Here is a 14,624-nt window from a genome sequence, read left to right on the forward strand (position 1 = left end):
TTTTCAAGTGACAGTCATCAGAGTGTGCAGATCATATCATGGGATTCATCCCACGATCACTGGGTGGAGTGTTTCTGAACCACAAGGTTCTTCACAGCAGCCTTAACATCCTTGTTCCTGAGGCTGTAGATGATGGGGTTGAGCATGGGGGTCAGAAGTCCATAGAAGAGAGAGATGAGTTTGTCTGCAAGTTCCTGTTTGTCTGCCCCCAGGGGGTCCTTGGATTTGGGCTTCCCATACATGAAAAGAATAGTCCCATAGAAGATGACCACCACAGTGAGGTGGGCAGAGCAGGTAGAGAAGGCCTTTTTCCTCCCCTCAGCTGAGGGGATCCTCAGGATGGTGGTGAGGATGAAGATGTAGGAGACAAAGATGAACAGAACTGGGACCCCCAGGAAGATGACATTGGCCACCCCCATACTGATCACATTGATGGAGATGTCAGCACAGGCCAACTTCAGGACAGCCAGGATCTCACAGATGAAGTGGTTGATGACGTTGTCCTCACAGAAGGGTAACTGTACTGCAAGAGAGATCTGTACCAAGGAGTTAGCTCCACCAGCCAGCCAGGAGCTGGCAGCCATGGGCACATAGACAGCTTTTCTCATGGCCACAGGGTATCTCAGGGGGTTGCAGATGGCCATGTAACGATCAAATGCCATCATGCCCAGAAGCACACACTCTGTGGCTCCCATGGCAAAGGAGAGGAACATCTGTATGGCACAGGCTGAGAAGGGGATAGTTTCCCTGGGGGTCAGGAAGCCATCCAGGACCAGGGGGACTGAGGAGGTTGTGTAACAGATGTCCAGGAAGGAGAGGTTCCCCAGGAAGAAGTACATGGGCGTGTGCAGGTGAGAGTCAGACACCGTCACCAGGATGAGGACCCCATTGCCCAGCAGGATCACCAGGTACATGGACAGGATGAGCACAAAGAACGTTTTTTCTAGTTTGGGGTGGGTAGAGAGGCCCAGCAAGACAAACTCTGTCACACTGGATTGGTTGGATGCTTCCATTTCAATCTCTCTTTTTTATCTCTAAGAATACTGAAGGCAGAAAATACATGTTTGATTTCTGATGGCTTGCTTAGGTCAATACAGAGGGATCATAATATGTATCATGTCTCTAATTTTAAGCCTACACTGTGGGATTCAACTAAAAAGCCACTTATCTAAAAGCCAGGTTGTGTATCAGTCAAAAGCATGAAGAACAGACTAAAAATCTCATGAAACTTAATAAAATGAAGGACATTTTAGTGTAGTCAATGATTCCTAAAGCAATGTCCTATGTCTATATATGTTGTATATATCCAGAACTTACCCGCAAATCAGAGGCTTCTGAATAACTCTGTCTTTGCCATGTAGTTGGGGTCCTTAGGCTGTCACAGCTCAGTGATTCTGGCCATTAAGGTCACATGGCCCATTCCTCCAGATCTAGTTCCTCTTTACGTACCAAGTTTCTATTGTAATTCGACTTCCCAGATAGTCTTATAGGGAGAGATGTGCTGGCTTAAAAACATGGAGTTTCTCATTGCTTGAGCAGTTTTATTTCTTATACAGTATCTGTTTTACACTTCAGTGTTTTGTGAGTTTAACAAGTATGAGTTAGTTCATTTGATCTTAACCTTCTTTGAAAAATCTGATGAAATTGAATTTTTGGAGCCTGTAACATGGAATGTCCACCAGAGTCTCCAGAAATTTGATCTGCAGAGCAGGTCAAATCATACTATGCCTGCACCTTGGCTGCTCTCGGACTTGGCCCAAGGGAATAAAACCTTACCTGACATTCAGAGCCCATTCAGAATTCACATTCCCAGCCGACATTGAGTGGGACCTTGAGTCACAAGCTGTCTAGTGCCATTTAGATGTTTTGCAGACACGATCACATGTAACTCTACTCAGCCTCTCAGAATATCCAGTCACACTGTAGATCATCACAACTTCACTGCCAAAGAAATTAGAACACAGATATCACCACACCCTGCTTCATGGTTCCCAAAACAACATGGAACTGACTGTCTAATAGCTGCCTGAGTGCTGGTTACAAATATAGATTGCTGGGATACAAAATTAATATACAGAAATCTGTTTCACATCTTTACACTACAAATGAAATATCAGAAAGAGAAAGTTTAAAAAATCCTGTTTAAAATCACATAAAAAAGAAATATAGGAATAAACTTTGCCAAGGAGGTGAGAGGCCTCTATGCCAAGAACTGTAAAATATTGACAAAGGAGATTGAAGATGATTCAAAGAAATGGAAAGGTATCCCGTGCTCTTGAATTGGAAGAATTAATATTGCTAAAATAGCCGTGTTACCAAGGCATTCTACAGATTTAATACAATCCCTATCAAATTACCCATGGCAAAAGTAGAATAAATAACCCTTAAATTTATATAGAACTACAAAAGACCCAGAATTGCTAAAGCAATCATGAGGAAGAAGAACAAAGCTGGAAGCATAACCCTCCCAGACATCAGACAATACTGCACAGGTACAATAATCAAAACAGCATGTTACTGGCACAAAAACAGACATATGGACCAATGGAACAGAAGAGAGAGCTCAGAGATAAACCCCCACATCTATAGTCAATTAACCTTTGTCAAAGGAGAAAAGAATATACGATGGAGAAAAGACAGTCACTTTAGCAGGTGGTGTTGGGAAAGCTGGACAGTCACATGTAAATCAATGAAATTAAAACACACCTTCATACAATATATATAGTAAATTCCAAAATGGCTTAAAGACTTGAATATAAGACATGACATAAAACTCCTAGAACATAGGAAAAACAGTCTCTGATGTAAATCATTGCAATATTTTCTTAGTTCGGTCTCCCAAGGGAAAAGAAACAAAAGTAAAAATGAATAAATGGGGCCTAACCAAATTTATAACCTTTTGCACACAAAGGAAACCATAAACAAAATGAAAAGAAAAAAAAAGGAAAAGGCAACCTAAAAACTGGAAGAAAATATTTGCAAATAATGCAACCAACAAGGGCTTAATTTCCACAATATACAAATAGCTCATACAGCTCAATATATTTTTAAAAAATTCAATAAAAAAATGAACAGAACCTAAATAGACATTTCTCCCAAAAAGACATACAGATGGCCAACAGGCACATGAAGATGCTCAACATCACTGATTATTAGAGAAATGCAGACCAAAACTACAATGGGGTAGCTCCTCATACCTTTCAGACTGACCATGATCAAGTAGTCTACAAATAATACATCCTGGAGAGGGTTTAGAAAAAAGGGGATCCTCCTACACTGTTAATGGGAATACAAACTGGTACAGCCACTATGGAGAATAGTATGGAGGTTCCTTAAAAAACTAAAAATAGAGTTATTAAATGATCCACCAATCCCACGCATGGGCACAAATGTGAAAAAGATGAAAACTCTAATTCAAAAAGATACTTGCAGCCCAATGTTCATAGCAGCACTGTTTACAATAGAAACAATCCAAATGTTCAAGAGTTAAATGGACAAAGAAGATGTGGTGTGTGTGTGTGTGTATCCATATTTGAAATTGCAACATATATATATATATATATATGTGAAATTCCTATACACGCACACACACACACGATGGAATATTACTTAGCCATTAAAAAGAATGAAGTATTGCCATTTAGAGCAACATGGATGGGCCTAGAAATTATCATGCTAAGTGAAGTATGTTAGAGGAAGAAAAATATTATATGATATCACTTATATGTGAAATCTACAAATAATACAAATGAACTTATTTACAAAATGGAAAAAGATTCACAGGCATAGAAAACAAACTTATGGTTACCAAAAGGGAAAAGCAGGGGAGGGATAAATTAGGAATATGGCATTAACAGATACATACTACTATATATAAAATATATAAAAGGATTTACTGTATAGCACAGGGAACTATATTCAATATTTCATAATAACCTGTAATGGAAAAGAATCTGAAAAACAATATATACATATACATATATATTCATATCCATATATACATATGGATATATGAATCACTTTGCTGTACACCTAAAACTAACACAATATTGTAAATCAACTATAGTTCAGTTGGAAAAAAAGGAAAAAAGAATGGAGGGAGAAATTGCAAATCAAAAAAATTGAAAATACAGTAAAAGAAAGGATATATTGCTGGGTCCTGCCTTTACAGATGGACTTAGAGATCAGTGTTTGTTTTTCTGTTTTAAATAAATGCTCCCCATGTACTTCTGATGTACATCAGTCTCAGGAATCACTGACCTCTTGATTTAAAGGTGGAGAAACTGAGGCCAAGAGAGAGATTTGTGGATTGTACTTGGACATGAAGAAGAGGTGCTTTTTTTCTACTTGGTGATGATACAGTGTCCCAAAGAGGTTATCTCAGGATACCAGGAATTAAGGGATGCAGAATCCTTTTTAGAGAAAGGCTCCTTTACTATTGGCAGGGCCGGGGGGGAGGGGGGTGTGGTGGTGCCAGATTGGAAGCTTGGGAGACTCTTCAGATATTAAATCAATCCAGTCCCCTCCTCTAACCCAGCTGTTTCAGGGGCCTTGTCTTCAGGAGATGATTTCTCGGCCTCTGCTTGAACATTCTGAATAATGATGGCAGCACTCATGGCCTACAGTGTTGTTGTCGGGAATCCTGAGCTGTTAGTTGTTCAGGGACCTGACATGTGCCCTTTTCTCCCTTCCTCCCCTGGTCCTAAGCCAGCTTCCTGGGTACATGCAAAGCTGACGAGCTCCCTTGCCAGAGTAACAGCCCTCAGAGCTTTTGGAAACAGTTGTCTTGTCCCCCTAGCCCAGTCCTTCTCCCTGCCCCCTCTCCACTCAGCCGTCTTTGCCTAAAACTCTTTTCTTTCCTCCCAGCTGGTGAAGTGTGCATGCTCAGTCATGTCCGACTGTTTTCGACCCCATAGACTGCCTGCCTCTGCCCAGGAATTTTTCTAGGCAAGAATACTGGAGCAGGGTGTCATTTTCTTCTTCAGGGGATTTTCCTGACCCAGGATCGAACCCGAGACTCCTGCATTGGCAGGTGAGGTTCTTTACCTGCCAATACAGGGAAGCCCCAGCTGATGAAGAACTAACCCTGAAGGTCATCCAGCACTTACCTAGTATGGGACCCCATGAAGGCTGGGTCTGTTGTTGGCAGGGAGGCAGGCCATGGAGTGGGCAGGCTGCTAGTTTACTGGGGGCCAGGAGAAGTGACTGTCTCTGGTGTCACCTGCCCATCTGGGTGCTACCAAGCCATAACCAAGGAGGCCATACAGGCCATAGCCTTCTGAGCTGCTCTGGCAACAGCTGGGTATGTGCTCTTAAAAGGGACACATACCCTTTAACTGCTATCTAACGTCCTGGTGTCTCCAAGTGCTCCTGGGTGTAGAAGGCTCCAAAGTTCAGCCACAGCTACTCACAGTGCCCTTGCCTGCCTTTGGGGCTCTATGTGACAAGGAGACAAGGGCTGACTCTCAAGGCTGAGGCTCACTCAGTTACCTCCAGCCTGGAGGAAACTGCACCACAGTGCCAGCAGGCAAGCCATGCCCAACCCCGGGCCCAGTACCTGCTTCTCTTTTGCTCCACCCTGCTCTCCAGAGGGTCCCACGATGACTCAGGAGTTTAGAGCTGGGTTGCTTTGGGGCCAGGCCCTGTCCCAGAAGCAATTTAAAGTTTGATGAGAGACTCAGAATTTAGACTTCACCTCATAGACCCAATTAGGCAATGTTGTGAAGTCTACCCAAAGCTTGTCTCTCACTACAAGGAAATTTCAGCTTAGAATGTTCTCTGGCCAGGTAGTCAGAGTTCTCCCAGGCTTTGATCACAACAGTTGGTTCAAGAATTGGACCAACAATTGGTCCAACAGTTGGCTCTGTCATTGACCCTCAGCATTGCCTAGAAGGGAAAAAGCAGAGCCTCAGTGATTTGAATATTCCTGGGGATTCTGGACAGATTTCTGGCCACCTGGGCATCTCCTCCCCTCCACTGGGTGACACAGTGCACACGTGCAGGCTCTCTTTCTTTCTCTCTCTCTCTCCCCTACCAGCCTGCACTCCACTCTGAACAATCTCTACACTACAAACATGTCATGTGTGTCAGGCCTTGTGCCAGGTACCAGAGGGTAGGGGTGGGTGGGGGACATGATGGCCAAAAGTGGGTCTTTGCCTTCAGAGAATGTCCAGCAGAGTGGGACTAGCCAGAGACTGAGACATGTCTGAGACTGTCACAAAGCTGTCCAGGGGGCTGGGCCCGGGAGGGGCAGGCAGAATCAGCCCAGGATGACAGTAACAGGGATGGAGGAGACAGTGGCCCTGGGAGATATTTAGAAGGAAGAAATTATAGAATTTAGAGGTAGATCGGGGTGGGACATGCAGGAGAGAGAAAAATGAACAATGGTTAAAATCCCAGATCTTGAGACCTGGAGGAAGTTAGAAGGAGAGGCTGTCTGGGCTGGTGGGGGTAGGGTGGCTACACGGTTGTCTCTGACATTTCCGTGTACAGTTTCTCTACTCCTTTGTGTCCAGCTCCAGGCTAGTTACTAGAAATAGAGATATGACTAAGAGGTAGTTTCCGTGATTGAGACAGTTTACTGCCTGTTGATTTGTTGTATTTGAGATAATGGTGAGATATTACTATTAGTAAGGGTTGCCATTAACTTACAGATGTCTTCTAAATCTTATCTAGTGCTCCCCAAACCCCATGAGGCAGGTATGAGGGATAATTGGATGTGAACAGCTGGGAGGACCCTCCTTTCCTGGGCTGTAGTAACTTGTATTCAGAATGTCTAGCATCTTTGACCTCTGCCTTCTAAGTGCCAGGAGCCTCCCCCTCCTTCACACTTGGATTTCCCCAAGGGTTAGGGGATGTTGTGGGATTCACGGGGACAGGGGGCGGTGGCACCACTGGGCCTCATGGTTAAACAGGCACTGGCCTGTCAGTCAGGGTCTGAATGGCTCCTGCTCATCCCTGCATGGCAGAGTTCTCTGTCCCCCTACTCCCGGGGGTCACTGCCTAGAGTCTGCTGTGGTAGGGACTCGGCCATTCTGGTGCAGAGCCTGGAAACAATATAAGGAACCCCCTCAAAAGGAGAACATGAGGCTTCCTGGGACAAAGCAGTGAATCAGACAAGTACTGTTCAGATGATGCAGTGTTCAGACACGAGAGATTACACACTCGCTTCTCCACTGAGTTCTTGCCACACAAGTGGGCTCCCTCCATGAAGGGGCAGCGCTTTGGCCCCTCCCTCTACCACCCCTTCCCTTCTCTTCAGGAAATTTCTGTCTCTCTGACCTTTAGAGCACCTGATTCCAGCCCTGGTATCATCTCAAAATGGTAGTGCTGCTTTTCCGCCTTCATAGAGAACATGCTGTTACTCCTGACTCCTGACAGAATCTCCAGATATCTTGAGTAGGGATCTGGTTACAGGCCGTGTGAATTTCATGGGGGTCTCATGCCCACATTTGTCCTCAGGATGCCACAATAAACAGAGATGTCTCCCCAGGGGATGCTGGGCTTGCTGGAATTCAGACTACTCCTTCAGTCCACTTCTCTTTGGCAAACTCATTTACACACATACACAGAAACACACTTGCAGAAAGGAGATTTCTGACACACAGCGCTCCCTCTTGTCCAATTAAAACCCAACATCCCCTTGGCCGGTCTGTCCAAAGCTTCCCTAGACAATGAGGAGTAATGAGGAGAAGCATTTTCAGCAATACCTCAAGTCTCAACGCCCCGAGACCCCACACGCTGAGTTAGTAAGAAGTTTAGCTCCAGACTACTCAATGTGATGGCAGAGGGCAGCATCAGCATCACTTGGGAAACTTGTTGATAATGCAGATTCCTGGGCTTTTCCCTGGGCCTACTTAATCAGTCTCTGGGGGTGGGGGTCCCAGCAACCTGCTTGTGCACCCACAAGTATGTGTGTGTACCTGTGTGTTTCCAATCTGTGTTTTAACACGTCCCCTAGGTGATTCTGATGCATGCTACTGCCTGAGAGCACTGATCTATCTAAACTTCTAGGATTGGGGTCCCAGTTATCCCTTTAAGGCCTCCCAGAGGAAGGAGGGTGTTTTTAGGCATGGTCAGAGCAGCTGGCTGTAGTTCCTTTGCTCTGGAGTCAACTGCTCTTCCAGTCCTTGCTTGCCCCTCACTCCTGAATCCTGACCCTTGACTGTCCACACCCCTGCTAACCTCCTCTGGGTCACTGGTCTCCATGGCCTTACTCTCTCCCCTGCCAACAGGGAGTCGCTTTTCTGTCCTCAGAAATCCACTTCCTCAGAAAGTTCTCATAACAGAGCAGATGGGTCCCTAGTGCCCCAGGGGTCAAGGAAACTGTAGTTAGTGTGACTGGCACTTCAGGGGTCTGCCAACAATCTCCCATGGCAGTACAGTTAGCCTTGTACCTACAGACAGCACAGCAGTGCCAGCAACTCCAGGGTTCCAGCCACTCTCCCTAAGTGACGGACAAGCTGATGAGTCTCGAGCTCAGAAGTTTCCCCCATATCTTTCTGGAAGTTCCTCAAACATTCTATACTCCAAAATGAATTCATCTTCTCCCCACAAACCATCAGCTTGATCAATATTCTCTACCTTGGTGATGTCACCATCATCCACCCATTATCTGAGCTAGAAACATCGATTCTATCCTCTTTCCTGTCTGTTACATCCAACCAAAATCTAATAGTGTATTTTGTACCTACCAAACATTTCTTGAATCTCCTCATCTTCACCCCTTAATCACTCCCCAGTCAGTATTCTTATCTTTGTTTGCCTGAAGTGTTTCTCTGTCTCTTTAGACCTTGTCCTCCCGCCTGCCCACAGGGTTCCCTCCACTTTGTGACTGGAAGGACCAACCTAAGATGCAGATTTCATCGTGTCAGACCCTTACTTAAAATCCCTAACTGCCTCCTCATCTGCTACAGGAGGAGATCCTAGCTCCTCAGGATGTCCCAAAAGATCAGCCTGGGTCCAGCCCTGCCTTCCTCCCCATCCAGCCCGTTTGTGCTCTAGCAACACTGCCCTGCTGGTCACTCCTTACTCCAGGGGTTCCTTCTTGTTTCTGTGCCTTGATTTATGCAGCCCTTTCTGGCTGGAATGATTCCCCACTCCCCTTCATCTGGCAGACAGACATTCCTCCACTCCAGTGGTGTGCTGATGAATGTTTAACAACCACATCCCCAAGTCAGAAAAAGCCCTGATCTGGAACATTTGCTAACTTCTGTGGTATAAACACTCCTAGGATGGCCCATTTCAAGCTACCAACAGTCACTGAATGGGAGTTGGGAGGAGATGTACATAATTGTGAGCCAGCGCCAGCACACCACAGACCTTGGGTTACCTCCTCCAGGAGGTCTGGCCCTCGCCTCCCTCTGGGCTATCACATAAGCGTGGGCATTCTCCCTGGCCTGTGCTTCCTTCCTTGTGTCGTAGCCTTCTTTTCACTTTCCTGTCTCTAGACTCTGGTTCTTGGCACATTTCTGCCTTCTGTGTAACAGTACACACTCAATAATCATTTGCTGGGTAAAGGAAGATACTCATTTTCTGGATCCATCCCTATTCTGGGTCACATCCTATCTGGGATTCCCATAAGGTCTGGGAGCACATGAGTAGATGATAGGATGCTGAAAGGACAATGACTGAGATGGATGCCAGGGGAGGATTCAGGAAGAACACGGTGGGATACTTCAAGGGCCCTAGTGCCACAAGTTGAAAATTCAGAAGAGAAAATGTCTTTCCACTCAGACCCCTATAAACCATTGCACAAGCACAGACTTGTGGAGAAGGGCATGGCAACCCACTCCAGTATTCTTGCCTGGAGAATCCCATGGACGAGAGCCTGGTGGGCTACAATCCATGGGGTTGCAAAGGGTCAGACATGACTGAGTGACTAACACAACAACATACAAGCACAGACTTGGGGTGATGAGGCTTGACTACAGCGCAGCAGAAAAGACTTGGCATCTGAATGAGTCAAGTAATCATTGACCAGCAGGCTGTTGGACTCTGTTAATGGGATTATGATATTAAGAGAGAAGGAAGGGAGGGAGGGAGAAAGGAAGCAGGCAGTAAACTTCCTCTGATGTCTTCGACATAATTGGATCTTGGGGATGTTATCCCAGAAGGATACAAAGTTTCTAAATGTGTCAACTCACTTTTCAAACTTTAAATGACTTCAGGGACAAAATGGTCCCAAGGAACAGACTGGAATTTAAATTATCTTCTAAGGGTGATGGCCAGTCCTTTGGAAATTGTACCCTGAGCACTGGAGACACAGGGCAGACGACTGGCTGGACCCTTCACCTGTCACACATTCTGAACCCTCACCCTGATACTTCCTACCTGGTATTGCTCTTTCTGATATGTGGCCTCTTCCCAACCCTTAGGAAGCAGATCCTTCTTGCTCACCATGTCTCTGGTAAAGGTAAGCACAGGATTTGATGACACCAAAAGTTTCATTAGTGCAGCAGCATTTCTGCTATCAGACTTGACTGTAATGGAATAGGGTTGAGAGGCAAGGTAGGAAGCCCTTCATGGATAAGGTGTTATTCTCACAGAGGCAAATAGACCCATCAAACTGCAAGAGTCTCTAAGGTCATCTGGCCTCACCCCACTTTGTGCAGAGAGGAAAGGGTTGCCTGGGACCCCACAGCTCATAATCTTTTTCGCGCACAGTTGTCCCTTCTTGATTAAAACTGGGAGGTTTTTCTTCTTTCATAGTTAAGAATCCAACATCCAGCAATAATAATGAGCCCCGAATCTGGATCTAGTGATGATGACGTGGAGGGAATATGTTCTTCACAGAATCCAGGTTTGGGGAAAAGTCTGGAGGGCTGGCTGACATAGAATGAAAACCTAGCCTGGTACTGATTTACTGTCTCAGCACAGATATCCAGGTGGCACTGTGTTCTGGGCAGGGTTGGGGGCCATTCTCAGTACTGACCAGTCTGTGTAGTCAGTTTCTGGATGGTACATTTGCTCGTGAGAAATATGTCTGTTTTAAGCCCTGGGAGAAAAAGGGAGATGGACTCTTGTTTATCTTCATGCTGAAGCCAAGCTATTTCTGGACATTTGGAGGGCTGTCTGTGGAAGAGGGCTTAATGTTGCAAAGAAGCAGATTTCGGCTCAATATCAAAGGGGAACTACTTCAAAGTGAAATGAGCCTCGCCAGAAAGCACAGCGCCCCACATCATTCAGGGAGCCAAAAGCAGGCCAGAGGGCCACGAGGTACACAGCAAGGGGCTTTCCACATTGGAAAGGGCACACCCAAGGCCTGGTGTCAATAGTGTTCAAGGCATTGTTCTGGTCGAGGATGACATAATTACTTGTGTGTGTGACTATTTGCGTGACTGTTTCCTCTGTTAGGTTTTGAGCCCCTTGAGGTTGTAGGCTGTGCCCTTCTTTGCTGTGATCCTAGCACCTAAAATAGTGCCTGCCTCAGCACGGATGCTCAATAAATATGTCAGCCTGAATTGAATTACTGTGATGTTGGCTTGGTCACAGCTACAGTGCTCAGCACCACCAGAGAAGTGTCTCAGAGCTCCCCAGGCAGGAGGGCCCCCCGTATAGTCGAGGCAGGGGCTGGATGACAGAACACTTGAAGAGGTGGAGATCTGGGAATTCATGAATATTTTAGATACAGAGCAAATAAAGGCAAATGCCCAACATCCTCAGTGTTACCTACCATTTTTTTACTGGTCCAGAATAAATCCTAGTTTGGGGAGCTCTTAGAAGTCGAGGGGAGATTCAAGCTTCCCAGAAAGAAGGGCTGACAGAGCAAGACTCAAAACTGTGCAAACAGTCTCAGGGAGAAGCCAGTGCCTCTGATGAGGCAGATGGAGAATAAAGAAAAGAAGGGACAGTCCATCAGACTCTGCTTCAGCTTGGCCACAGTGCACGAAAGGGTTACTCGTGCCCCAGGCGTACCAAAGGATCGACAAGAGGTGAAGGCCTTGGCACTGGTTAATTCTCTCAATAGGTGACACCAGGGCAGAGCAGCTGTACTCTCTCACCTTCCCCTAAGAAAGGAGGCTTGGTTTTCTGTCTTTTCCTGTCAGTTTTCATTTATGTTGTCTTGTCTCCTGTGTGACTTACTCTTTTTCAATGTGTGCCAGGCATTGTATTTGCAGAATTATTTGTGGACCTGATTTAGAGGCAGTGATGATGTTGCCTTCCTTCAGGGTAGATTTGTGTTTGCTTCTGTTAGGTATTTGGGAGCATCAAAAATTGGGGACCACCTCAGTTCAATTTCAGAGTTCAAGAAGATGTGAAGCTGAGCTGCAGCACCTGTAGACACATGTTTCTTTCTGATTAACTCTTATTCCTATGGTGTTGCCCTTTGGCTTCTTTCCAAAGGAAGGAGGCTTAGTTAGGGGCCCTCCACAGTGGGCCTTGCACTTCAGATCTGTTTCTACCTCCAGGAGGCTGTGAGTAACTCTTCTTGGTCTCTCAGAGGCCACGTCCAGAAGGTGCAGATGCCCCAGCTGACACATAGCCTCAAAAGCCGGATTTACTTCTCTGAATTCCTTTCTTCCCCATGAATCCTGACCATGTGATTCCTTGTCGTCTTATCTGTCTTGCCAAGTGCTTTACACGAAAGTTTTAAATCATTTGCCCAATTTAAAAAATTTTCATCTGCAGAAGAGTTAGCCCAAATTAACTCTTCATTTTTACTGAAAACAGAAAATACCGATCTCTATCATAATTTTTCTAGAGCCCCTTAGATATAACCAGATTGTCAGAGCTCTTCTCCAGTTGCTCAACAGGGCAGAGATTTTTGCCCTTATGCCTAGGCACTTTTGGAGTCAGAGAGTGCTGAGGTTGACTGCAGAGAGTTCCTGCAGGTGAAAGAGCAGAGGCACTATGGACAGGTCCAATCAGACCTCCCCCCTGGTGGAGTTCATTCTCCTGGGCCTCTCAGCCCACCCAAAGCTGGAGAAAACGTTCTTTGTGCTCATCCTGCTCATGTACCTGGTGATCCTGCTGGGCAATGGGGTCCTCATCCTGGTGACCATCCTTGACTCCCGCCTGCACACGCCCATGTACTTCTTCCTGGGGAACCTCTCCTTCCTGGACATCTGCTACACAACCTCCTCAGTCCCCCTCATCCTTGACAGCTTCCTGACCCCCAGGAAAACCATCTCTTTCTCAGCCTGTTTTGGGCAGATGTTCCTCTCCTTTGCCATGGGAGCCACGGAGTGTGTGCTTCTGGGCATGATGGCGTTTGATCGCTATGTAGCCATCTGCAACCCCCTGAGGTACCCTGTAGTCATGGACAAGGTTGCTTATGGGCCTATGGCTGTTGGCTCCTGGGCAGCTGGTATCACCAACTCTGTAGTTCAGACATCCCAGGCTGCGAGACTGCCATTCTGTGGGGACAATGTCATCAACCACTTCACCTGTGAGATCCTGGCTGTCCTGAAGTTGGCCTGTGCTGACATCTCCATCAATGTGATCAGTATGGTCGTGGCCAATGTGATTTTCCTGGGAATCCCAGTTTTGTTCATTTTTGTCTCCTATGTGTTCATCATTGCTACCATCCTGAGGATCCCTTCAGCTGAGGGGAGGAAAAAGGCCTTCTCCACCTGCTCTGCCCACCTCACAGTTGTGGTCATCTTCTACGGGACCATCCTCTTCATGTATGGGAAGCCCAAATCCAAGGACCCCCTGGGGGCAGACAAACAGGACCTTGCAGACAAGCTCACCTCCCTCTTCTATGGTGTGGTGACCCCCATGCTCAACCCCATCATCTACAGCCTGAGGAACAAGGATGTGAAGGCTGCTGTGAGGAACCTGGTGAGTCAGAAACACCTAACTGAGTGACCATCACAGATTCCCAGGCTGCCAGAGTGCAAGACCCCCAAATTCCTCATTGTCTTCATGGGGAAATGGTAACCCAGGGATGTACTTAGGTTGTCAGTGGAAAGAGCTTTTTCATTTCTTGTGCTGCTGGTTAGCTTCTTGGCTTCATCCAGAACCATACTGTATCATATCATAGCTGTATTTTGCTCCCTAGGTCTGAAATCCTCTGATACAAGAATTTGGTAAATATCCATTAAAAAGTTATAAATATAGTCAAAAGAGACAAATGGAAATTTTAGTGGTACTGAGACTTTCCAGTATTTTGTTTTTTCCTGTGTAGAACTGTTAACCAAAAGTGAGGTCTGGCTGTTTGCTGCTCAAAAGCCAATAAGGAGGCAAGTTGGGTAGAAAGGAAAGATTGCTTTATTTTGAAGTCTAGCAACTAGGGTAGGGGATGGCACACTCCTATCAAAGGTCAATTTCCACCCCACTCCCCCAGCTGACAATCAGTGGGCAAGAACTTCTACAGGCGGGGAAAGGAACTACATGCAAAAACAGCACTGTCAACTTTTGACAATTGTCTTGAAATTGATAATGGGGTGGTCTGATCAGCATCACCTTGATTGTTTTAAGTACAGTTAGTCTTCAGCTCCAGGGTCCATTTGTTCTTATTTCTTTAAGGCCAGTTCTTGGAGTTATGGCAGCTTATGTCATGGCTACAGTCTGGTCATCAAGTTAACTTCTTCTACCTGGTAGGAGTTTTAGTGTCTACAAGACAGCTCAAAGGATACGGCTCAGAATATTATCTATAGCCCTTGAGGAGTAACTAAAGG

The 14,624-nt window shown here is 45.9% G+C and overlaps 2 protein-coding genes across 2 annotated transcripts; one reads left to right on the plus strand and one right to left on the minus strand.

Moving 5' to 3' along the window:
- Window positions 1-56: 56 nt before the first annotated feature.
- Window positions 57-1,013, minus strand: LOC145512634 (olfactory receptor 13C7-like). Its single transcript, XM_081507196.1, has one exon. It carries the CDS (start codon window positions 1,011-1,013, stop codon window positions 57-59), a length of 957 nt encoding a protein of 318 aa, XP_081363322.1.
- An 11,839-nt stretch (window positions 1,014-12,852) lies between these two features.
- LOC145513026 (olfactory receptor 13C7-like) lies at window positions 12,853-13,812 on the plus strand. Its single transcript, XM_081508508.1, has one exon. It carries the CDS (start codon window positions 12,853-12,855, stop codon window positions 13,810-13,812), a length of 960 nt encoding a protein of 319 aa, XP_081364634.1.
- The last annotated feature ends 812 nt before the right edge of the window (window positions 13,813-14,624 follow it).

The sequence above is a fragment of the Giraffa tippelskirchi genome, chromosome 1 (genome assembly GCF_054371585.1).
Source record: "Giraffa tippelskirchi isolate mGirTip1 chromosome 1, T2T-mGirTip1v1.2.pri, whole genome shotgun sequence".
In the NCBI taxonomy this organism is placed as follows: domain Eukaryota; kingdom Metazoa; phylum Chordata; class Mammalia; order Artiodactyla; family Giraffidae; genus Giraffa; species Giraffa tippelskirchi.